Source organism: Scyliorhinus torazame, chromosome 9 (assembly GCF_047496885.1).
Source record: "Scyliorhinus torazame isolate Kashiwa2021f chromosome 9, sScyTor2.1, whole genome shotgun sequence".
NCBI lineage: Eukaryota > Metazoa > Chordata > Chondrichthyes > Carcharhiniformes > Scyliorhinidae > Scyliorhinus > Scyliorhinus torazame.
The window spans coordinates 38,574,044-38,600,378 of record NC_092715.1 but is presented as its reverse complement, the minus strand read 5'-3'; the positions used below and the strand labels follow the sequence as shown (position 1 = coordinate 38,600,378).

The 26,335-nt window shown below is 48.9% G+C and overlaps 1 protein-coding gene across 3 annotated transcripts in view; it reads left to right on the top strand.

Moving 5' to 3' along the window:
• Positions 1 to 26,335, top strand: part of asb5b (ankyrin repeat and SOCS box containing 5b) — a 99,965-nt gene that overhangs the window by 36,365 nt on the left and 37,265 nt on the right. Inside the window, exons 1-2 of one of the 3 annotated variants that reach the window (XM_072515792.1) lie at positions 19,506 to 19,865; positions 24,546 to 24,615. The exons of the other annotated variants lie outside the window; for them this stretch is intronic. Coding sequence (XP_072371893.1) covers positions 24,546 to 24,615 — 70 coding nt within the window. The 5' untranslated portion in view covers positions 19,506 to 19,865. Of the gene's footprint in view, positions 1 to 19,505; positions 19,866 to 24,545; positions 24,616 to 26,335 lie in introns of those variants that run through there. 3 annotated transcript variants of the gene reach the window in all.

Genomic DNA, 26,335 nt, shown 5'->3' with positions numbered 1-26,335 from the left:
GCGGGTTTCAACCGGGCCAAAGCGGCGTTGTACCGGAAAGAAGTGAAATTCGGAATGCTGCAGCCAACGCGACTGTGGGTCACATACAAGGGCCAAGACTATTACTTCGAAACGCCTGAAGAGATGTTGACCTTTGTACAAGCCGAAAAGTTGGACTCTAACTGAGGGTTTGTGAGGGTGGGGGAGATGTTTGGGGTTTGATGTGTGATGGTTGTTGTATATAGGGGGTCAATCACGCGCAGGAAATGTTACATGGGCTGGGGGAGAGAGACAGGAGCTGCGCCAGAGGGGGCGGTGCGGGCTTTGGAAAGGCGGGAAGGGGAATGAAGGAATGCATATGGATTGGGAGACTCCCACGCGGGGAGGTCAATGGGACGGCGGGGGAAGCCGGGGTCAGCAGGGGTCAGCTGACTTACGGGAGTGACATGGGGGGAGCAAAAAAGCCAGACAGGGGTCTAGCAGGGGGGAGGGGAGGGCGGAAAGTGGGGGGGGGGGGGGGAAGGGTTGCTGCTGCACTGGCCGAAAGGGAATGGGGCACAGAAGAGGTGGTCGGGACGGGGGTCCCCCCTCTGGGGGACTGGAGGGTGAGGGAGGTATGGACACGGGACTGGTCCAGAAAAGGAGATGGCTAGGCGGCGGGGCGTGGGGGGGTGGTGAGAGCCCCTCCAATCCGGCTGATAACGTGGAATGTGAGGGGCCTGAATGGGCCGGTGAAGAGGGCTCGAGTGTTCACGCACTTAAAGGGACTGAAGGCGGACGTGGCCATGCTCCAAGAGACACACCTGAAGGTGGCGGACCAGGTCAGGCTCAGAAAGGGATGGGTAGGACAGGTATTCCACTCGGGACTGGACGCGAAGAATAGAGGGGTGGCAATATTGGTGGGAAAGCGGGTGTCATTTGAGGCCAAGACTATTGTAGCGGACAATGGAGGGCGATATGTAATGGTGAGCGGTAGGCTGCAAGGGACGTGGGTGGTGTTGGTAATCGTATACGCCCCGAACTGGGATGATGCAGGATTCATGAAGCGCATGTTGGGACGCATTTCGAACCTGGAGATAGGAGGCCTGATAATGGGAGGGGTCTTCAATACAGTGTTGGATCCAGCACTGGACCGCTCCAAATCAAGGACTGGAAAGAGGCCGGCGGCAGCCAAGGTGCTTAGGGGGTTTATGGATCAGATGGGGGGAGTGGACCCATGGCGGTTTGCAACGCCACAGGCCAGGGAATTTTCTTTCTTCTCCCATGTACACAAAGCCTACTCCCGGATAGATTTCTTTGTTCTGGGTAGGGCGCTCATCCCGAGGGTGGAGGGGATGGAGTATTCGGCTATAGCCGTTTCGGATCATGCCCCACACTGTGTGGAACTGGAGCTGGGAGAGGAGAGGGACCAACGCCTGTTGTGGCGGCTGGATGTGGGACTGCTGGCGGACGAGGTGGTGTGTGGGAAGGTGAGGGGGTGTATCGAAAGGTACTTGGAGGCCAACGACAACGGGGAGGTGCGGGTGGGGGTGGTATGGGAGGCGTTGAAGGCGGTGATCAGGGGAGAGCTAATTTCCATTAGGGCTCATAGGGAGAAGACAGTGGGTATGGAAAGGGAGAGGTTAGTGGGGGAGATTTTGAGAGTGGACAGGAGATACGCAGAGGCCCCGGAGGAAAGATTACTTGGGGAAAGACGACGGCTCCAGGCGGAGTTTGACCTGTTGACCACAGGGAAGGCGGAGGCAAAGTGGAGGAAAGCGCAGGGGGCGACCTACGAGTATGGGGAGAAGACGAGTCGGATGCTGGCACACCAGCTCCGTAAGAGGATGGCAGCGAGGGAAATAGGGGGAGTCAAAGATGGAAGGGGAGCCACGGTTCGGAGTGCGACGAAAATAAACGAGGTAATCAAGGCCTTTTATGAAGAGCTGTACAGATCCCAGCCCCAGCGGGGGAAGAGGGGATGAGACGATTCCTAGATCAGCTGAGATTCCCGAGGGTGGAGGAGCAAGAGGTGGCTGGTTTGGGGGCACCAATTTGGTTGGAGGAGCTGAGCAAGGGTTTGGGGAGCATGCAGGCGGGGAAGGCCCCGGGACCGGACGAATTCCCGGTGGAGTTCTACAGGAAGTACGCAGACCTGTTGGCCCCGCTACTGGTGAGGACCTTTAATGAGGCAAGAGAGGAGGGGACCCTGCCCCCGACAATGTCGGAAGCGACAATTTCTTTGATCCTAAAGCGGGACAAGGACCCACTGCAATGTCGATCGTACAGGCCGATCTCGCTCCTCAATGTGGATGCAAAGTTGCTGGCAAAAGTGCTGGCCACGAGGATCGAGGACTGTGTCCCGGGGGTAATCCACGAGGACAAGACGGGATTTGTAAAGGGCAGACAACTAAACACCAATGTGCGGCGGCTCTTAAACGTGATAATGATGCCATCGGAGGAGGGAGAGGCGGAGATAGTGGCAGCTATGGACGCGGAGAAGGCCTTTGACCGAGTAGAGTGGGAGTACCTCTGGGAGGTGCTGCGTAGGTTTGGGTTCGGGGTAGGGTTTATCAATTGGATTAAGCTCCTTTACAGAGCCCCGATGACCAGTGTAGTGACGAACCGGCGGAGGTCGGAGTACTTTCGACTGTACCGAGGGACGAGGCAGGGGTGCCCCCTGTCCCCCCTGTTGTTCGCATTGGTGATCGAACCATTGGCCATGTCATTGAGGGAGTCTAATAAATGGAGGTGGGTGGTCCGAGGGGGAGAAGAGCATCGGGTGTCGCTATATGCGGATGACCTGTTGCTGTATGTGGCGGATCCAATGGAGGGGATGGTGGAGGTCATGCAGACTCTAAGGGAGTTTGGGGAGTTTTCGGGCTATATGCTCAATGTAGGGAAGAGTGAGCTCTTTGTATTACAGGCGGGGGACCAAGAAAGAGGGATAGGGGACCTACCGCTGAGGAGGGCGGAGGCGAGCTTTCGGTATCTGGGGATCCAGATAGCCAGGAGTTGGGGGACCCTACATAAACTGAATCTGACGAGGTTGGTGGAGCAAATGGAGGAGGATTTCAAAAGATGGGACATGTTACCGCTCTCACTGGTGGGTAGAGTGCAGTCGGTCAAAATGGTGGTCCTTCCGAGGTTTCTGTTTGTGTTTCAGTGCCTTCCCATCGTGATCACTAAGGCCTTTTTTAAGAGAGTAGGCAGGAGTATTATGGGGTTTGTGTGGGCGAATAAGACCCCGAGAGTAAGGAGAGGGTTCCTGGAATGCAGTAGGGACCGAGGAACAAAGAACAAAGAACAAAGAAATGTACAGCACAGGAACAGGCCCTTCGGCCCTCCAAGCCCGTGCCGACCATGCTGCCCGACTAAACTACAATCTTCTACACTTCCTGGGTCCGTATCCTTCTATTCCCATCCTATTCATATATTTGTCAAGATGCCCCTTAAATGTCCCTATCGTCCCTGCTTCCACTACCTCCTCCGGTAGCGAGTTCCAGGCACCCACTACCCTCTGCGTAAAAAACTTGCCTCGTACATCTACTCTAAACCTTGCCCCTCTCACCTTAAACTTATGCCCCCTAGTAATTGACCCCTCTACCCTGGGGAAAAGCCTCTGACTATCCACTCTGTCTATGCCCTCATAATTTTGTATACCTCTATCAGGTCTCCCCTCAACCTCCTTCGTTCCAGTGAGAACAAAAAAGGGTTGGCGCTGCCAAACCTGGGGAGCAACTACTGGGCAGCAAATGTGGCGATGATCCACAAGTGGGTTATGGAGGGAGAGGGGGCGGCATGGAAGAGGATGGAGATGGCGTCCAGTAAAGGAACGAGCCTGGGGGCGTTGGTGACGGCACCGCTGCCGCTCTCAACGACAAAGTATACCACGAGCCCGGTGGTGGCGGCAACGCTAAGGATCTGGGGCCAGTGGAGACGGCACCGGGGTGCAATGGGAGCATCGGTGTGGTCCCCGATCAGGGGTAACCACCGGTTTGTCCCAGGGAAGATGGACGGGGGGTTCCAGAGCTGGCATCGGGCGGGGATTGGAAGAATGGGGGACCTGTTCATCGACGGGACGTTTGCGAGCCTAGGGACACTGGAGGAGAAGTTCGAGTTACCCCCGGGAAATGCCTTTAGATATATGCAGGTGAGGGCTTTTGTGAGGCGACAGGTGAGGGAATTCCCTCCCGTTGCTCCCGGCACAAGAAGTTCAAGATAGGGTGATCTTGGGTGTATGGGTCGGGGAGGGCAAGGTGTCGGAAATACACCAGGAGTTGAAAGAAGAGGGGGAAGCGCTGGTAGAAGAGTTGAAGGGTAAATGGGAGGAGGAGCTGGGGGAGGAGATCGAGGAAGGTCTGTGGGCTGATGCCTTAGGTAGGGTTAATTCCTCCTCCTCGTGTGCCAGGCTCAGCCTGATACAATTTAAGGTGGTCCACAGAGCACACTTGGGGGCGAGGTTGAGTAGGTTCTTTGGGGTAGAGGACAGATGTGGAAGGTGCTCAGGGAGCCCGGCGAACCATGTCCATATGTTTTGGTCATGCCCGGCACTGTTCTGGAAGGAAGTGGCGGGAGCAATATCTCAGGTGGTGAAAGTCCAGGTCAAGCCAAGCTGGGGGCTAGCAATATTTGGAGTAGTGGATGAACCGGGAGTGCAGGAGGCGAAAGAGGCCGGCATTCTGGCCTTTGCGTCCCTTGTAGCCCGGCGAAGGATCTTGCTAATGTGGAAAGAGGCGAAGCCCCCCAGCCTGGAGGCCTGGATAAATGATATGGCTGGGTTCATAAAGTTGGAGAGAATTAAGTTCGCCTTGAGAGGGTCTGCGCGGGGGTTCTACAGGCGGTGGCAACTGTTCCTAGACTATCTCGCGGAACGTTAGAGGAAGGTCGGTCAGCAGCAGCAGCAACCTTGGGGGGGTGGGTGGAGGGGACGTCCTGGGAGGGGGGGGAGGGGGGGGAAAGGGGGGACTGCCTGGGAGGGTGGATGGGCAAGAGATAACATGAAGGGTTGGGGAAACTGGCACGTACAGGTGAAGGCCAGTGTACAAAGCTGTGTAAATATATCATTTTGCCATGTATATATCTTGCTCTGCGCGATTTCTCGTTTTTTTTTGTTACGAGGGGGGGGTTATTGTTTGTAAGGGAGAAAAATTGTGTTTAAAAACTTTAATAAATATATTTTAAAAAAAGAATGGGATCATCGAGATACCCATCAACTCCAAGGTGGTGGAGGGTGACAAATCATCATTAATTGGAGTGGATGCTTGTGAAAGATTGCAGCTAGTTGAAAGGATTCACTCAACCAGTACTTCAGCTGACCAAGACGAAGAGTCAAGAGAAGACTTAGGTGTTGTGAACAACCTCTCCAAAGCTGATGAAACATCAGTACCCGAGATAGTCCAAAGAGTGGAAACTCAAGCTCGCCTATTTACCGAGATACTACCAGTGTATGACCGTAAATTACAGACCATAAAAGTCGAAACTGAAAAGGACTTGAAGCTCCAGAAGGTGAAACAATACCGAAAAGAAGAATGGCCTGCTGGATGTCGATCTGCCTTTCAAGATATAAGAGATGATCTTTCTACAATAGATGGTGTCCTGCTCAAGGGAGATAGTATAGTGATTCTTGCAACTTTAAGTTTAGGGATTCTGCCGCAGATTCACGAGGGTCAGCAAGGCATCAAAAAGTGTCGTAGGAGAGCCAGACAGTCGGTGTATTGACCGGGAATAAACAGAGATATCAAGTAATATGTTCAAGCATGTGCTATTTGTCAGATGCATCAGCCTGCACAGAGCAAAGAAACTATTCAGCTGATGGAAATCATTGCCAGTCCATGGAACAAAGTGGGCATGAATTTATTCAATTTCCAGAGTCATGGCTACTTGATAGTCATAGACTATTACTCCAACTTTCCAGAGGGGATGATGCTGACAGATTTGACTGCCAGATCAGTGATAAAGGCAACAAAATCGATTTTTGCACGCCATGGGATACCTCTTAACGTTGTCTCTGACAATCGTCCATGTTTCTCGAGTTGGGAGCGGGCACAGTTTGCAGAGCAATATAATTTCAATCATGTTACTTCGCGCCCATGTTATCCTCAGTCTAATGGGAAAGCAGAGAAAGGAGTAGGAAACGAGTGAAGATGGTCAAGACATATCGTTACCTTTGTTAGCACACCAAGCAACACCATTATCTACTGGTCTATCACCTAGTCAAATGTTAATGGGTAGACGACTAAGAACCACTTTACCAGAGATCACCAGTCCTGACATTGATAATAAAGAGATATGTGAACGAATCATGGCAACGAAAAAGAAGCAACAAGAGGTCAACATTAGACAAACCAAACCTGTGTCTGAACTTCGAGAAGGTGACTTTGTGAGAATTCAGAATCCGTAAGGAGGATGGCACCCCGTTGCAAAAGTTCTGAAGAAAGTAGCACCAAGGTCCTACTTCGCAAAAACAGAACAGGGGTCGCTGTTCAGGAGAAACAGACAAGCATTGCTGCCTGTCAAGCATAATGCTCAACCTCAGCTTTCGAATGTCGTATCACGTGATGACATGTTCAAGGACATTGCTTTTCCAGATCCTTACTTAGCGCAGACACAGCAAGAAGATGAGACAGAGCAATTGAACACCTTGAACATTCCATTGAGATGATCGGCGAGAAGAAGAAGACCACCAGAGCGACTTAATTTGTGATGACTGTATAATGATTTGGGCCATGCAAGCCTGCTCTAGATGGGCAAGGGCAGCAGACATATGGGGACATAGCCGCCTGGAGGTTCCCCTCTAAGCTACTCACCGCCCTGTCGCTGGGTCAAAATCCTGGCACTCCCTCCCCAACAGCACTGTGGGTGTACCTACACCACAGAGACTACAGCAGTTCAAGAAGGTGGCTCACCACCACTTTCTGAAGGGCAATTAGGGATGGGCAAGAATTGCTGGCCTCACCAGCCAAGTCCACATCCCATAAATGGATTGTTCAAAATATTTCAAGTTTAAAATATTAATCTTCGACCCACAATTCTCCCTTTCATTGCCTCTTTTATCAGTTACCAATTATACAAATTAGCTTTCCCCTTATTCTCCCCCAACTCCAATCCTCAGCGTGCATACGCTTTATTCTGAAATTCCTCACTTGTTACTTTAGCAGTGCGCCACCTTGCTCAAAGGTGCGCCGAAATTTCAAATGTAGTGTGGTAATACCAGATATTGCAGTACCTGAGAGGTGGATGCCCATTGGCTAGACCTAGAAGTCTACCATTGGCTAACGCACATAGCTCCGCCCTGAGAGGTGGTGTATAAGAACCCATGCCGTCCCAGCAGCCTTCACTTTCTGTATCGAAGCTGCTGGGTACAGTTCTAGCTGATTAAGCCAATTAGTTTGTCTCACGAGTAATTGATTGTGCATCATGTAGGAATTAGGAAGACTGCTATTAAGCATTTGCATGCTAGGATCCCACAATCACAGTTTAAGGGCCAGGGATTTGTTTTAACGTACAGGATTTCACAGGTTGTACAACAATAGAAAGAAGCCATTTGGCCAAAGCATGTCAGTATTTATGAATTCATGATATGCTCAAGCCTCCGCCCTTCCTCATCTGACTATATTAGCATTACAGTCCAGACCTTTCCCTCTCTCGTGTCTAGCATCCCCTGTAATGCAGCTAAGCGACTCATCTCATCTACCCACAGGAGTAGTGAAATCCACATTCTCATCGCTCCTTGAGGGGAAAAAAAGCTCCCCCTCTTTAATTACATGAACAAAGAACAAAGAACAAAGAAATGTACAGCACAGGAACAGGCCCTTCGGCCCTCCAAGCCCGTGCCGACCATGCTGCCCGACTAAACTACAATCTTCTACACATCCTGGGTCCGTATCCCTCTATTCCAAACCTATTCATGTATTTGTCAAGATGCCCCTTAAATGTCACTATCGTCCCTGCTTCCACCGCCTCCTCCGGTAGCGAGTTCCAGGCACCCACTACCCTCTGCATAAAAAACTTGCCTTGTACATCTACTCTAAACCTTGCCCCTCTCACCTTAAACCTATGCCCCCTAGTAATTGACCCCTCTACCCCGGGGAAAAGCCTCTGACTATCCACTCTGTCTATGCCCCTCATCATTTTGTAGACCTCTATCAGGTCGCCCCTCAACCTCCTTCGTTCCAGTGAGAACAAACCGAGTTTATTCAACCGCTCCTCATAGCTAATGCCCTCCATACCAGGCAACATTCTGGTATATCTCTTCTGCACCCTCTCTAAAGCCTCCACATCCTTCTGGTAGTGTGGCGACAAGAATTGAACACTATACTCCAAGTGTGGCCTAACTAAGGTTCTATACAGCTGCAACATGACTTGCCAATTCTTATACTCAATGCCCCAGCCAATGAAGGCAAACATGAGGGCAGCACGGTAGCATGGTGGATAGCACAATTGCTTCACAGCTCCAGGGTCCCAGGTTCGATTCTTGGCTTGGGTCACTGTCTGTGCGGAGCCTGCACGTCCTCCCCGTGTGTGCGTGGGTTTCCTCCGGGTGCTCCGGTTTCCTCCCACAGTCCAAAGATGTGCAGGTTAGGTGGATTGGCCATGTTAAATTGTCCTTAGTGTCCAAAATTGCCCTTAGTGTTGGGTGTGGTTACTGGGTTAAGGGGTTATGGGGATAGGGTGGAGGTGTGGGCTTCGGTAGGGTGCTCTTTCCAAGAGCCGGTGCAGACTCGATGGGCCGAATGGCCTCCTTCTGCACTGTAAAGTCCATGAAATTCTATGCCGTATGCCTTCTTGACTACCTTCTCCACCTGTGTTGCCCCTTTCAGTGACCTGTGGACCTGTACTCCTAGATCTCTTTGACTTTCAATACTCTTGAGGGTTCTACCATTCACTGTATATTCCCTACCTGCTTTAGACCTTCCAAAATGCATTACCTCACATTTGTCCGGATTAAACTCCATCTACCATCTCTCCGCCCAAGTCTCCAAACAATCTAAATCCTGCTGTATCCTCTGACAGTCCTCATCGCTATCTGCAATTCCACCAACCTTTGTATCGTCTCAAACTTACTAATCAGACCAGTTACATTTTCCTCTAAATCTTTTATATATACTACAAAGAGCAAAGGTCCCAGCACTGATCCCTGCGGAACACCACTGGTCACAGCCTTCCAATTAGAAAAGCATCCTTCCATTGCTACTCTCTGCCTTCTATGACCTAGCCAGTTCTGTATCCACCTTGCCAGTTCACCCCTGATCCCGTGTGACTTCACCTTTTGTACTAGTCTACTATGAGGGACCTTGTCAAAGGCCTTACTGAAGTCCATATAGACAACATCCACTGCCCTACCAGCATCAATCATCTTAGTGACCTCCTCGAAAAACTCTATCAAGTTAGTGAGACACGACCTCCCCTTCAGAAAACCATGCTGCCTCTCACTAATACGTCCATCTGCTTCCAAATGGGAGTAGATCCTGTCTCGAAGAATTCTCTCCAGTAATTTCCCTACCACTGAAGTAAGGCTCACCGGCCTGTAGTTCCCTGGACTATCCTTGCTACCCTTCTTAAACAAAGAAACAACATTGGCTATACTCCAGTCCTCCGGGACATCCCCTGAAGACAGTGAGGATCCAAAGATTTCTGTCAAGGCCTCAGCAATTTCCTCGCCAGCCTCCTTCAGTATTCTCGGGTAGATCCCATCAGGCCCTGGGGACTTATCTACCTTAATATTTTTTAAGACACCCAACACCTCGTCTTTTTGGATCGCAATGTGACCCAGGCTATCTACACACCCTTCTCCAGACTCAACATCTACCAATTTCTTCTCTTTGGTGAAAACTGATGCAAAGTATTCATTTAGTACCTCGCCCATTTCCTCTGGCTCCACACATAGATTCCCTTGCCTATCCTTCAGTGGGCCAACCCTTGCCCTGACTACCCTCTTGCTTTTTATGTACGTGTAAAAAGCCTTGGGATTTTCCTTAACCCTATTTGCCAATTACTTTTCGTGACCCCCTTCTAGCCCTCCTGACTCCTTGCTTAAGTTCCTTCCTACTTTCCTTATATTCCACGCAGGCTTCGTCTGTTCCCAGCCTTTTAGCCCTGACAAATGCCTCCTTTTTCTTTTTGACGAGGCCTACAATATCTCTCCTTATCCAAGGTTCCCGAAAATTGCCGTATTTATCCTTCTTCCTCACAGGAACATGCCGGTCCTGAATTCCTTTCAACTGACACTTGAAAGCCTCCCACATGTCAGATGTTGATTTGCCCTCAAACATCCGCCCCCAATATATGTTCTTCAGTTCCTACCTAATATTGTTATAATTAGCCTTCCCCCAATTTAGCACATTCATCCTAGGACCACTCTTATCCTTGTCCACCAGCACTTTAAAACTTACTGAATTGTGGTCACTGTTACCGAAATGCTCCCCTACTGAAACATCTACCACCTGGCCGGGCTCATTCCCCAATACCAGGTCCAGTACCGCCCCTTCCCTAGTTGGACTGTCTACATATTGTTTTAAGAAGCCCTCCTGGATGCTCCTTACAAACTCCGCCCCGACTAATCCCCTGGCACTAAGTGAGTCCCAGTCAATATTGGGGAAGTTGAAGTCTCCCATCACCACAACCCTGTTGTTTTTACTCTTTTCCAAAATCTGTCTACCGATCTGCTCCTCTATCTCCCGCTGGCTGTTGGGAGGCCTGTAGTAAACCCCCAACATTGTGACTGCAACCTTCTTATTCCTGAACTCTACCCATATAGCCTCACTGCCCTCTGAGGTGTCCTCCCGCAGTACAGCTGTGATATTCTCCCTAACCAGTAGCGCAACTCCGCCTCCCCTTTTACATCCCCCTCTGTCCCGCCTGAAACATCTAAATCCTGGAACGTTTAGCTGCCAATCCTGCCCTTCCCTCAACCAGGTCTCTGTAATGGCAACAACATCATAGTTCCAAGTACTAATCCAAGCTCTAAGTTCATCTGCCTTACCCGTAATACTTCTTGCATTAAAACATATGCACTTCAGGCCACCAGACCCGCTGTGTTCAGCAACTTCTCCCTGTCTGCTCTGCCTCAGAGCCCCACTGTCCCTATTCCCTAGTTCTCCCTCAATGCTCTCACCTTCTGACCTATTGTTCCCGTGCCCACCCCCCGCCATACTAGTTTAAACCCTCCCGTGTGACACTAGCAAACCCCGCGGCCAGGATATTTATGCCTCTCCGGTTTAGATGCAACCCGCCTTCTTATATAGGTCACACCTGCCCCGGAAGAGCTCCCAGTGGTCCAGATAACGGAAACCCTCCCTCCTACACCAGCTGTTTAGCCACGTGTTTAGCTGCTCTATCTTCCTATTTCTAGCCTCACTGGCACGTGGCACAGGGAGTAATCCCGAGATTACAACCCTAGAGGTCCTGTCTTTTAACTTTCTGCCTAGCTCCCTGAACTCCTGCTGCAGGACCTCATGCCCCTTCCTGCCTATGTCGTTAGTACCAATATGTACAACGACCTCTGCCTGTTTGCCCTCCCCCTTCAGGATGCCCTCTACCCGTTCGGAGATATCCTGGACCCTGGCACCAGGGAGGCAAAATACCATCCTGGAGTCTCTTTCATGTCCACAGAAGCGCCTATCTGTGCCCCTGACTATAGAGTCCCCTATTACTATTGCTCTTCTGCGCTTTGACCCTCCCTTCTGAACATCAGAGCCAGCCGTGGTGCCACTGCTCTGGCTGCTGCTGTTTTCCCCTGATAGGCTATCCCCCCCCGACAGTATCCAAAGGGGTATACCTGTTCGAGAGGGGGATAACCACAGGGGATTCCTGCACTGACTGCCTGCCCTTTCTGGTGGTCACCCATTTCTCTGCCTGCACCTTGGGTGTGACCACATTTATATAACTACATGGTGACTGTCTTCCATCTTGAGTCTATTCAAGGCAGGGCAAAGTCTTGAGAAGAGTAAAGTTCCTAACATTACATTTCACAGCATTGCTGGGGAGAATGTTCTGCAGCCTTGTCTCTTACTCCCATTTCTGTGATTTGGGCAGGGTGTTAAGCCATTTAAATTGAACCATTTAAACCGTGTGCCCTCTGCACTGTTAGTCAAGCTTGGGCGTGGTTACTTAGAAACAGAAACCAAGCTGGAAACAAGAAACTGCAAGCACGTGAGAACAGACATTTTAAAAACACTGGAATTAAAACTCCAGTTTTGATAGAAACTGGTGTCATCTTTGCCTATCTCCGAGGCACAAAATATAACTGTGACATAAGGACCAGGAGCTGCTGGGAAGGCTTCCGAACTCTGCATAAAGTCCTTTTAGAGATACCAGTGGGGCTGTGAGTCTCCAAGCTGGGGTCCTGGTCTGGACGATACAATTATTCACTCTCCACATGTTTTATTTTGTGTCGGCAACAGAATGCTCAATGTCTGCATTGTAAGTAACATCTGGTGGGACTCAGCCTTGGTATTGCAATTTGGAAGTTACTCGACCTACTACGTGTTGCTCCACTTCACCAAATATGCACCCATATTGATTTTGACGGGCGGGGGGCAGGGGGGGGGATGAATATTTTACATAGCTGACCCAACTTTGACCTTCGGTGCTGCAGTGGAGCCAGAACCACAGATTCTGCTTCTGTTGGAGGGGAGAGGGATGGGGGCGCGGGGGAGGGGGGGGGGGGGGGGGGGGCGGTAACAGCCCTGAGGAAATTCAGGGCAAAGCTGTGTTGCCCTCATGATGATACAAACCATTTATCAACGGTAACTGAATACAGGAGCTGATGCCTGTGCCGGAACAGATAGGCCCAACTCACATCAGATCCTAGGCCTTGGGCCTGACTTGCATCGAACCAAAAAGGTGGGCACACCTGTTGGGTGTCTCCAAGTGAGCTCACCAGCAAAAAGGCTTGCAATTTTCGGCCAGTGCGTTTTGACCAAGCTGCAGGCCAGGTAAGTGTTTAAAGGGGAAGAATGGTCATTAGGAGGAAGTTGACTGGGTACTGGAAATGATGTGTGAAATCACACTCTCCCTGCAAGGGTTCACTTAAGGTTAGGCCCACGAAAACCTGGATTTCCTGAAGGGGTGCAGCCTGGTTGCCCTCGATACTTCTTTTGATTTCTCGACCAATATAGTGAATGGTTTTTCGTACCAGCTCATAATGAGCATGTGATACCTGCTTTGCCACATTTAGCCGCACACCCATTTGGCACCTGAGAACCAGACCAAGCGATTATTGAACTGAATTTCTCGGCCCCCGGCCCTGAATTACCTCGCTGTGATTCACACTGCAGTTGTCCCTTTGAAAAAAATATATAAGTACAAGGTTTGTTTATGTTTGGGATTTATGGAGCAGTATCCAGGGAAGCTCATTTGCATTCACATACTGCAAGATCGAATCTAAAACCGATATAAACCGCTTTGAACAGATAAGCCTTCAGGAACTTTCTCTACAGAATATTAGGAGACAATAGGGAAATACAAGAGCATGACTTGACTGTTGCCCTGCTCGAATTGCTTCAGGGCAGGTCTTACGAATGTTTTTACTGCACTTGGAAAGAATTGTGAATATTGAGGTGCCATCCATGCACATGTCTATGTCCTCCTGGAGCTTGTTTCACTTCTCTTTACAGTAACCCATGGTTTTTCTTACGGCATTGGTGGATTTTGATCTTATGCCCCTTGTACCCAATTGTGGATATATATTTTGAGATGTGCAATGATCTTCAGACCCTGAGGGTAACCATTATTTCCGTCCCTCAAGCAACACCATTGAAATACAAATGGCTTGGTCATTATGATAGTCCTGTGTCTGGGATCTCGCCGTTTGCAACAGTGACTGCAGCTGTGATTTTGCCAACAGCGTGCCATTGTACCCAGAAGTGTATACCAGTTATACGCCCTCTCTCTTTCCCATTTTCCACGCGATTACAATTAAAGTGGCAGCAGTGTGCAGGTGAAACATGTGCGATCACATGGCGGGAGAGCGTTTCCGTGGTGACACCCACCATCAGCTGACAATACTGCAGCTACAGGTAAGCTATAAAAGAGCTACCTGATCAAACAGGGAGGCTCTGTAGCACGGCCACAAACTTCTTACCCAACTCAATTGCCCAGTAACATAAAACCTGAGAGCCCATAGGTGGCGCAGGAACTTCTCAAAATTAAATTTCACTTGTAAATATTTCACATTACAATAGCTTCACTTTATTCATGTGTGCATCCTTGTTCTTTGTTGATGCTCGCTTATTCAGAGAGCTGAATTTACTGGATCATCTCATAGTTGGCACATATTGGTGGTTTGGGGGGAGTTAAGGACTTTTCCTTGATTGTGGAAGAAACAATGGGCGGTGTTCTCCCCCCCCCCCCACGCCGGGTGGGAGAATCAGCGGGGCGCCGCGCGAGTTGCGCCACTCCGTCCTGACACCCGCACGTGATTCTCCCCCCCCCCCCCTGAAACCAGCGCCGCGCAAATCACGCCGGGCCGCTCGGAGAATCGGCGCAAACGGTGAGCGGCGATTCTCCAGCCTGGGCAGGTGAAAAAAATGACAGTCCCACCGGCGCCGTTCACCCCTGGTCGCTGCCGGCAGGAACTCTGCGGGAACGCTGGGGGGGCGGCCTGTGGGGGGGGGGGGGGAGGAGGGAGGCTCTTTCACTGGGTGGGGGGAGCCTCCAATGGGGTCTGGCCCGCGATCGGGGCCCACCAATCAACGGGCCGGCCTCTCCTCCCCACGGGCCTACTTCCTTGTGCGGCCGGCCCCTGAACACCGACCCCATGTTGGGTCGGGGCCGGCGCGCGTAAGAAGTTCCCCGCGCATGCGCAGGATGGCATGGCCCAACTGCGCATGCGCAGGATTGAGCTGCCCCAACTGCGCATGCGCGAGTTGGCGCAGCGGGAGGCTGGAGCGGCGTGAACGCCTGTGGGGGCCAGAATAGGTCGTGCCTGGGCCTTGTTTGCGCCGTCGTGAAACGCGACGGCGTTCACGGCGGCGAGATAACTTGGCCTCAATATCGGAGAATCGCGCCCAATGTGTTTTTTTCACTCATCATTGAATGGCCGAGAAGGTCTTGAGGCACAGTGATAGCGTTGCTACCTTTGGCCTAGAAGTTCTGGGTTCAAGCCCTGTGGCAGGACTTGTTGGCACAGAGGGAGCGTTTATAATGTGGTTTAAAAGGCTGATAATTAGCTCGGGAATTCTTGCACCACTTCCCCACGATTCCCCGAGGGAAAAAAGTGTGTGTGAAGACACGCTAAAAAAAATGAATGTCCACGTTAGTGTCCAATGTTGTACTCTGCACTTTGTAGGATGTGATGGAACCTGCAGGCTCACCTGGCCCTACCTCTATACATTATGTTACGGATTTATTTGGTCTCTCATTGATGAGATCTTGAGACTTACATGTTCAAACACATACCATTTATTGATAAACCTTAACTATTTACATATCTCAGTTGTTGCCATGCATAATGTTGCTCCCACGCAGGTTCGTTCTAGATTATTCTCTGCGTTTATTACCATGTGACTTTATACATCATACCATGGACAGTGCTATTTGCCAGTCCCACATTTTAAAAAATAAATTCAGAGTACCCAATTATTATTTTTTTTCCCAATTAAGGGGCAAATTAGTGTGGCCAATCCACTTAACCTGCACATCTTTGGGTTGTGGGGGTGAAACCCATGCAGGCACAGGGAGAATGTGCAAACTCCACACGGACAGTGGCCCAGGGCTGGGATTCGAACCTGTGTCCTTAGCGCCGCAGTCCCAGTGATGACCAATGTGCCGCTTGCCGCCCCTCTCAGTCCCACATTTCACCTTGCTCAGCCGAGCACATTTACATTACAATGATATGCAGGCACATACATCACGTTGTAAAGGACATTGTCGAAAGTATTGTCAGTGGCAATAAGTGAAATGTTGCAGGTGCTCTCAATGCCCTGTAAGGACTCTGCCAGCCAACATCCTAAGATGGGCACACACGTGGGCAGAGGTGGCACCACCCTTTAAGTCCCTCATTTTCTTACCTTGGCTGACTGTTCACTGCACCCCTCCCCCCACTAAACGAAGACGCCAAGGCATCCCCACTTCACTCCTCCATACCGCTGACCCCACCCCCTGTCTCCTTCTAGATCTTTCTTCCTACCCTCCATGCCCCTGACTCCACGTCACAACCACCTCCTCCCCCCCGCCCCCCCACAGCACTGACTTACTCATGCCAGTCCATTGCCTGAATGCAAGGTGCAATTCTCCTAATCACCTGCGTGGTGCTGTAGAGTTAAACAAGGAAAACCACTGAACTGACACAAAACTGCACAAAGGTGCTTGCCACCTTTAAACGATTGTGAACCGGGTGCCACCAAATTGTTGTGTGCCGCTGACTTTATCCCAAGGGTAGGAGTTTATTAAAACCAGTTTCATGTAATAAATATTCATAGAATCTAAGCGTGTAACAGGTATGAAGCCGCCACAGGCCGGCATATTGCTTGACATGCTGCAAACATGCCGTTAAATGTATCTCTACATCTCAAGCTACCATTGGGAAATCCAAATTTCACGTCCTACCTAATTAAGTCACTGCGGATGCCACATTTCCCACTCTTGCACGCTGCATAAAATACCCCACTCCCCACATTTCAGAAATATTTTATTGGATAAAAAGTGCTTTAGGACCACTGAGGTCACGAAAGGTGCTGTGGGAGGTTTTTTGTCCTTATGGCAATTTCCCGATGCCACTAACAATCAAGACGGTTCTTGCCATTATTGTCTCCACTCTGGAATTTCCTTCCCAAACCTATCCGCATTGTTATTCTTCCTCAACCATGATTTCCCACCTATAGTTGTTGACAGGGCCCTCAACAGTGTGCGGTCCATCTCCCGCACCACTACCCTCACCCCCTCCCATCCCTCCCAGAACATTTCATCCCACCAGCCTCCGTATCCACTGCCATTTTCGCCAACTCCAGCATGATGCCACCACCAAACACATCTTCTCTTCACTCCCTCTGTCAGCATTCCGTAGAGACCGTTCCCTCCGAGTTAAACTAGTCCACTCCTCCACCATACCCAATACCTCTCCCATCATCCATGGCACCTACCCATGCAATCGCAGAAGGTCTAACACCTGTCCCTTTACCTCTTCCATGCTTAACATCCAAGGCCCAAAACACTCATTCCAGGTTAAGCAGCGTTTCCCTTGCATCTTTTCCAATTTGGTCTATTGCATTCGCTGCTCCCAATGTGGTCTCCAATATATCGGAGAGACCAAACGCAGACTGGGAGATCGCTTTGCTGAGTATCTTCGGTCTGTGCGTATTCAGGACCCTGACCTTCCCGTTGCTTGCCATTTTAACAAAAGACCCTGCTCCCATGCCCACATGTCTGTCCTTGGCCTGCTGCAATATTCCAGTGAAGCTCAACGCAAACTGGAGGAACAACATCTCATCTTCCGGTTCGGCACGCTACAGCCTTCCGGTCTCAACATCGAATTCAACAACTTCAGATGATTAGCTCTACCCCACCTCGACCCATTTGTTTCACCCCATTTCATTTTAACTGTCTTTTACCATTTCTTTCTTTCTTGTCCTTCTTAATATATATTTAACCCCCCCCCCCTCCATCTTATCCACCTTTCTTTACCCGTTCTCCTCTTTGCTTCCCCCTTCCCCTCCCCTCACATCTACAGTTCACCCTCTGATGTTAGTTTCTCTGCTGTTTGGCCTTTCACATCTTTTGTCCTCTCTGGGGACTGCCAGTAGCACTCTTTCCCCTTGGTTTCTGTGGCCATTAGCGCCCGGTTTCCCTGGGTTTCTGTGGCTATGGCTCATCTTTCATTCTCACTCCACAGTATAAATATTTCCCACTTTCTCTGTCTGTTAGCTTTGACAAAGAGTCATCGGACTCGAACAACAATCTTGTACATTAATAGCACCTGTTATTCCCATACATTTTACAACCTAATTTTAGATGACCACAATGTGATGATAGGTAGACTATCATCTGTTTCTAATATGAGTAGTTCTTCATCATCTGCATGTGCATTATAAGTTATATGTTTTACTGTTCTGTAGTATCTCAGTGTAAGTTAGTGTTAGACAATTATTTCCAACAGTATTCACCTCAGACATTTTAGTTATTTGTTAGTGTAGTGTTAATAATAAATAATTTTGTTTATAAAACAAAGTCTAATGGTCTTTGTTCACACGGCAATATGGAGATTCCACATCAGCCCAATCAAAGAACATTACAACAAATACTTCAGCAAAGTTACTACAGTACACCTGGGCCAGAAGTTACCAGCTCCAGACCCACTGACGGTGCACCCCTGCCTCGGGTTTCCCGGCAACGAGGGTGCACTTATCGGGAAATCATGTTGACAACGTCGGGACCAGAAAATCCCGCTGGCAGCGCAGGTCGCCTCCAACCACAAAAAACTCGCGGTGGGTTGTGCAGACATTCCCGCCCATGATGTCCTGTTTTGAGCCATTTACCAAGGCGGAATGGTTGGGGTAAATTGACATTGCCTTATGTGTGGAGTGGGGATGGGGCGGGTAGGTGGTGGTGGTGGGGGACGACGACGACAAGAGAGCCAGCAAATGGACTCAAGTACTGCCTCTGGATGGCAGAGTCTCTGCTCGCCAGGACTGACTGTCCTGGGGCTTGAACCCAGTAATTCTGACTCAGAGATGGGAAAGTACTGCTGAACAGCACGGTGGTGACCCTATCCAGACCCAAATACAATATCAAACGTAAGACGCAGGGCGGGATTTTCCCCTCCGCCAGCCGCGTGTTTCTCGTTGGCTGGCGCCGGAATTCTATCTTCCTGCCAATTGTCAATGGAATTTCCCATGGTAACCACGCTATGCCAGCGTAAAACGTGCTGGCGGGGTGCTTGGCGGCGCGAGGTATGAATCGCAACGACCAGAGAATTGCGGCTCCAGTATTTTGAAAGTGGCACTCAGACTTGCCAGCCCTGAAATGGTTAATTGCTAACACTTCATTTTTGTTTTGAAGATGCCCTCCAGGTGGACTTTATTTGGATTTTGAGATAGTAACTTGCCACCTTTAAACGATTGTGAACCGGGTGCCACCAAAGTAAGTGTGGGCAGCATGGTTTCGTAACTAAGGTTGTGAAGGATCAAAGTTCGCATGAAATGGAGAACGCAGATGACAATCTGGCCGTGATGGAAAGGGGGCGGAGTCTATTGGTACCGTGGGAGATTAGGCGTGGATATGAATCCCACCTGGCAAACCTACTCCTGGTCTGAAGTGCCTTGGGGAGATGGAGATCTAGGTAGTATGTACAGATCTCGGGGAAAGTAGCATGGCTATCAAATGTTGAGCTAACTGTACTCCTTCCTTACTGCGCAGTGTATTTTATATAATCACAGCTTACAAAAAGCAGTGAAAGTGATCTGTTCACTGAAGCTACGTGAGCTCAGCGTCTAAATATAGCACAAGCAGCTGACACGTCAGCCAAAAGGCCCGGTAGCAACAGCGGCTGTGTACAGTTGACGTCTTGCCTGGCACCACAAAAAGCAGTTTGTGACAGGCCTGGGGGATCATTCGAGTCATGGTTCTAGACTGCTAATGTCGTGCTTGGACTAGTAAGAAGTGGGAACATTTTTGGCGTTGCTTCCTTAATGATTTGAAGCACATCTAAAAAAGAAAATCAACAAGAAATGCTCAGTTTGCAAATGCAATGTTGTGACTAGACTGTTGAAAGTTCCTGACTTGACGGCATTCAGTGTATAAAATGTTCTTTACTGCATTTCCCATGTATGTTTGACTAGATTGAGGGTGTATGTTTGATATATTTTAAAACTTTTTTGTCGTCTAGTCAGAACCTTACTTTTATTTGAACTTCAAAAGCGGTCGGGCGCATTGTCTGAGGGAAGAATTATGCTTGTTCGATTTTAGAAGTAAGTATTGTCCAAATTCACGCTGCTTTAAATTTGGGTTATAACTAGAATGAAGTTTAGGCCTCAAAATGAGCCAGGCTGTCACTTCTGGGTGAATAATGTTTACTCTTTAGTCAATTTTAATGTGGCTAGCTTTTAATTCCGGTGACGACGTGGTCCCATTGATGCTATTAATATTTACGTTTCCGACCGTGCTGGAGTCATGGGAAGAGGCTTCTGCTGGAATTGTTTTCACTGAACACAAGGGAAAATTGTGCAGCAGGATCGAATTATTTTGGCAGCAACGTCCCCTTTAGAGCCATTTGGGCCTCTCTCAGTTGGACTCAAACGTGTAATATAACGGATTAATAGTTACGGTATGAATTAATAGCGGTCCTGTGCTAGAGACTCTGGGGAACAGATGGAATAGCCTGCACCCAAGAGAGATGTGCCTTGTAGCTCATCACGTACACAGTGTACATGGTGTGGTTAAAGTCGTTTTGAAGTAACCTACCTGAGTCAGACCAGAGTTACTCATGATAAGAGGGAAACCTCCTTCTCAGTATGGATTAGGCCATAAGACCAGCATAGCTGAACAAAACATAGTTCCCTAACTTCCATTTCACTGTATTCCATTCTGTTTCTGTGGGACAGGGATTCCCAAACTGGGGTCCACGGAACCTCGGTGTTCCGTGAGGGGTCTCCAGGGAGGGTCTGCAGAAGTTCCAGCAGCCACGTGACACAAAATGCACTGGCCGGCATTTTCCATCGTCGGGATTCACTTTTCCCGCCGGCAGTGCCTCCCTCCCTCAGGGGTTTCCCGGCAGCGTGGGGTGGTTACAATGGGAAATCCCATTGACGAGCGGCAAGAAGATAGAATCCCGCCGTCAGTGAACGGCGTGCCGCCGAGAAACACGTGGCGGGGGACCCAGAGAATCGAGCCCAGTATTTTCTTTAAACCTTACAAAATAGTACGCAAACTAAAATGCACGCAAAAACCAGCTGAAGAAGCAGATTTGGGAAAGAGCAACAGCCACAAACAAAAAATAAGTAACATTGACCAAACTGAGCCCACCCTCTCTGAGCGCTGACAGTAGGCAATGCACATGGAGGCAGGGCTCTGTTTGGCCAATTTGATTTCTTGTTCTCTTCCTGTTGCTGGGCAGAAAGGTGGCTGAGAGCGGAGCAGCGAGCTATGTGCAAAGGAGCGGAAGCTGTGACGGAGCTCAGCCCTTTACTGAGTAAGAGAAAGTGTTAACCTGGCAGTGTCAACCACATTCCGAGAACAAATTGTTAAAAAAATGTAAATCCCGGCAAAGAAATGCTACGTAAGGGGGGGGCTTTAGGTGGAGATTCATGTGAGGATGATGGGTTTTGGCAGGGCATTCATGGAGTGCTTTGGGAGGGGATTCATGGGGTAGGGGACTTTGGCAAGTGGTTCATAGGGTGGACTTTGAGAGGGGATTCATGGGGGAGGCTTTGACAGGGGACTTTTAGGGGGACTTGGTCAGGGGATTCATGGGGCCTTTGGGTGGGGATTCATGGGGGTCACTTTGGCAGGGGATTCATGGAGGAGCTTTGAGAGGGCATTCATAGAGTGGGCTTTGGGAAGAGATACATGGAGGGGCTTTGAGAGGCAATTCAGAGGGGGGGCTTTGGGAGGTGATTTTTAGAGGGGCTTTGGCAGGAGATTTATGGGTGGAAGGGTTTGGGAGGGGATTCATGGAGGTGCGGGGGTGGGGGGCTTAGGGAGTGGGCTAAAACGTGTCATTGATATAAAAGTGATTGGGGTTCCCCGATGTTCCTGGGAGGTCACGAGATGTTTCATAGATCATAGAATTTACAGTGCAGAAGGAGGCCATTCGGCCCATCAAATCTGCGCCAGCTCTTGGAAAGAGCACCCTACCCAAGGTCAACACCTCCACCCTATCACAACCCAGTAACCCCACCCAACACTAAGGGAAATTTGGACACGAAGGGCAATTTATCATGGCCAATCCACCTAACCTGCACATCTTTGGACTGTGGGAGGAAACCGGAGCACCTGGAGGAAAACCACGCACACACGGGGAGGATGTGCAGACTCCGCACAGACAGTGACCCAAGCCGGAATCGAACCTGGGATCCTGGAGCTGTGAAGCAATTCTGCTATCCACAATGCTACCGTGCTGCCCCGTGCTGTTTCGAGACTGGAAAAGTTTGGGAAACCTTGCTGTGAGAGGATGTATATTTTTAAACTAAAAACAGAATGTGACAGACCATACTAGGTTCATTGACCTATCTATCTTTTCCAGGTGTTTCACCAGCTGCTGTGCATTTATAGCATTTCATTTCTGTTCCTAAAATTTTCAGCTTTCCTCTTTAAATTCATTTCAATTTTTGTGACTGTGTCTGTGTGATTTCGAGTTAGCTTTCTTGAATTCCTTCCATGGGGCTGGTTTAGCACAGGGCTAAATAGCTGGCTTTTAAAGCAGACCAAGGCAGGCCAGCAGCACGGTTCAATTCTCGTACCAGCCTCCCCGAACAGGCGCCGGAATGTGGCGACTAGGGGCTTTTCACAGTAACTTCATTTGAAGCCTACTTGTGACAATAGGCGATTTTCATTCATTCTGCCTGAATGAAGGAATCTGCAGCTAGCTTTGGAGTTTCTAAGTGTCGCTCCCCTCCCTTTAAGAAATGAAGGTTTGTGCTTTTAGTTCTCCCGCTGGTTAATCTGCTTTCAATGGAAGAGAAATGGAGAACCTGTACCGAGACATCTGCCAATGTTGCTATGGAACACTTTCTGGGGGTTCTCCAAGAATGCCCACAGGGACAACCTTGTTATCCAATCCTTCCTTTGCTCTTTTGGATGTGATCAGCCTCCTGTTTTGATATCTTCAACTGGCAGGTGGTGAGAAACTCCACATAAGCCAACACAACACGCCAGGTGCCGAAACCCAGTGGAGCGCCAATGTACGCTGGCACGCCATAATTTAGACCGCAGACGCCTGGTTTGTTGCAGAATTCATCCTCGGTACTATCACTAAATAACGTTCATTAAGTGGCTGGCACGGTAGCACAGTGGCTAGCACTGTTGCCTCACAGTGCCAGGGTCCCAGGTTCGAGTGTCGGCTTGGGTCACTGTCTGTGCGGAGTCTGCACGTTCTCCCCGTGTCTGCGTGGGTCTCCTCCGGGTGCTCCGGTTTCCTCCCACAAGTCCCGAAAGACGTGCTGTTAGATAATTTGGACATTCTGAATTCTCCCTCCGTGTACCCGAACAGACGACTAGGGGCTTTTCACAGTACCTTCATTGCAGCGTTAATGTAAACCTACTTGTGACACTAATAAAGATTATTATTATGGTGCAATGAGGAATATTTCAAAAATATTGAATCATAGATTTGGCAAATACTGCTCCTGATGGTCCTACAAGTGGTTTTCTTGCCGTGGGTTGGTTGATCACACTTTCGCACTGTGAGTTGGAAGGTTGTCATTCCCACTGCAGAGGCCTGAGCTCAGAAATATAGTCTGGCACTCCAGTGCAGTACTGAGATGGTGCTGCACTAGCGGAAGTGCTGTCTGACAGATGAGATGTTGAAACGGGGTCTTGTCTGCTCTCGTAGGATGGATGTAAAAGATCCCATGACACATTTCAAAGAAAAGCAGGACTGTTCTCCAAGGCTCCTGAGCAATATTTGTTGCTCAATCAAATTATTATTCGGTCATTATCACATTGCTGTCTGTGGGATCTTGCTGTGTGCAAATTGGCTGTCAGATTTCCTGTAATAGTGACGACATATCAAAAGTATTTAATTAGCTATTAAGCAATTGGGACATCAGGAGGTTACGAAAGGAGCATCAGAAATACAAGTTAGTTGCATACAGACAAAAAAGCCTCTTGTGCCAATGTTTCAAATTTCCTCCACCTTTTAAGATATGCTTTCAAGAGGCCAGATTTTTTTTTAAAAACTCTTTCATGAGATATCGAATCACTAGCATGGCCAACATTTGTTGCCCATCCTCAGTTGCCCTGAACTGAGTGGCTTGCTAGACAATTGAGGGCAGCTAAGAGTAAATTATTATTATTAATAAGCAGCAGGGCAGCACAGTGGTTAGCACAGTTGCTTCACAGCTCCAGGAGTCTGCACATTCTCCCCGTGGCTGCGTGGGTTTCCTCCGGGTGCTCCGGTTTCCTACCACAGTCCAAAGATGTGCAGGTTAGGCGGATTGGCCATGATAAATTGCCCTTATTGTCCAAAAGGATTGGATGGGGTTGCTGGGATAGGGTGGGGGGGGGGGGGGGGGGGGTTGGCTTAAGTGGGGTGCTCTTTCCAGGGGCCGGTGCGGACTTGATGGGCAGTATTGCCTCCTTCTGCACTGTACATTCTATGATTCTATGATAATTACATTGCTGTGGCTCTGGAGTCACATTTAGGCCAGACCAGCTATGGATGGCAGATTTCCTAAAGGGCATTTGTCAACCAGATATTAATTCACAAATGTCGTGCAAATGGCAGGGGTGGAACATAATCATTACGCTTGGCTATGATCAGAACATGGAAGATCAGGACCCTCAAATCTAGACAATAGATTATTTCATATTTTTTAAAGTATGAGGTTTGCCTATATTCAATTTTGCTAAAACATGAAATCATGGGGCCAAAGTTACAGTGTGTAGGAATTCCGAAACCTTAACATATTCCTTTGTGAACAATCCCATAGATGCATCAACTAGAGATGGATCATGCTATGGTGTGGAATGCAGCAGGGGTTGTCTTGGATATTGATTCAGGTTTGTTTTGTGTGTTCAGTTATTTGTTCTGTTTCCTGGTTCATGAATGAAAACAAAAGTACCACAGGCGAAGAGTGTATCGAGTGTAGGTGTCGAGTGTAGGGTGTCGAGTGTAGGTGTCGAGTGTAGGGTGTCGAGTGTAGGTGTCGAGTGTAGGGTGTCGAGTGTAGGTGGCGAGTGTAGGGTGACGAGGGGACAGTCAGATGCTAATTCTATAGCTTTGTTGGTCTTATCCCTACTTTCCTATCCTGTAAAAAAATAATTGAGGCTGTCATTTAAACATCCCAAATTTACAGTGACTTAGAACTAATTTCAGACAAATGCTTCAGGTTAAACCTGCTTTGGATCACCTGAATGGGCACCTTACAATATTGTGTTGTCAGGAAACACTTTTTTCACACAAGCTGTGGTGGAAATTTGGAACGCTTTCCCCCAAACGGTGATTGAGCTCAGCCAATTAAAACTTTCAAAACTGAGCTTGGTAGATTTATTTGATAAAGCCTTCGAGAGATGGAGCAAGCAGCAAAGTGAAGTTGAGGTACAAACCAGTCATGATTTACTTGAAGAATGGAACAGACTCGAGGGCTTGCTCCTGTTCCTATGTTGTTCCCTGTCTCTTTTCACCTCCTTCAACTGCACAAAGCAGAGCAATGCAGATCTCTGAGGCTTACTGCATGATGTCTTGCTGACCCATGGAGGCTAAAAGAACCCTAGGTCTGATTCACTCCTCCACATACACTTAAGCCCTCGCAGACAGCCACAGTAGGCAAGCCGCAGTTAACTTCAGTTTAGAGTCATGGGAACTGGGCCACAGCTTCTGTGTCTATTTCCAGTAATCCCTGCTGGAACAGTGATGTTGGGTAAGGAGGGAATGGGCCTCAGCTTTGATGATCAAGTTGTCCATTAGTATTCACTGGGTAGGCATACAACATGAAGGATGGTTGCATAGGTAAGAATCAGAAGTGTGTCAGTAGATAGCAGAACAACACTCAAGGGCGAAAACTGGGGATTGGGATGAGCTCTGTGCTGCCTCTCTAATAAGGAAGCACAGAAATTGTTTTGTTGCATCAACCTCTATTTCGACAACCATCAGATAAAAACCTAAGACATAAATCCTTGAAGCTACGCTCCCAGTACAGAGCAGCATTCAGAGGTTGGAGAATCAGGGTTATAATATTTTAGCCCAATATCCAAACTGCACATCCTGTGAGGAATGCTCCCCTCCACCAAAAGTGCAGGATTGAGGAATAAAGCCTATAATTCTCAAATCTTGGCTTTCTGACGCATGAGTGGCAGAATTCATTATTGCTCAGAAAATAATTTCTAGAGATCAAACTGATAAGAACTTACCAAATGCCTCTTCGCAATGACTTATCACTTTAATATCCCCAGTGATATCAATAACTTTCTCTTGCCGGCAAAGAAATAAAATCCAAATATATTCACTTGAATGACCTTCAGCGTAACCATATCCAGAGTGACCAGACAGTTGAATGGCCTCGTAGCTGGTGAATGCAGCAACAACTTTGATACGGGGTTATTGCCGTCAGGCTGCTTGTTTTGATTTAGCTCCTGTTTAAATTAAATAATTTATTTCATCATGGATGCAATCACTGCAGCAATAGAGATTTTAAAATCAGTCATGTGACAGAAATAACGGGCTGAATTTTACGACCGCGAAACGGCCTGGCTACCCAACCCCGAGACGCTTCGATAAGAC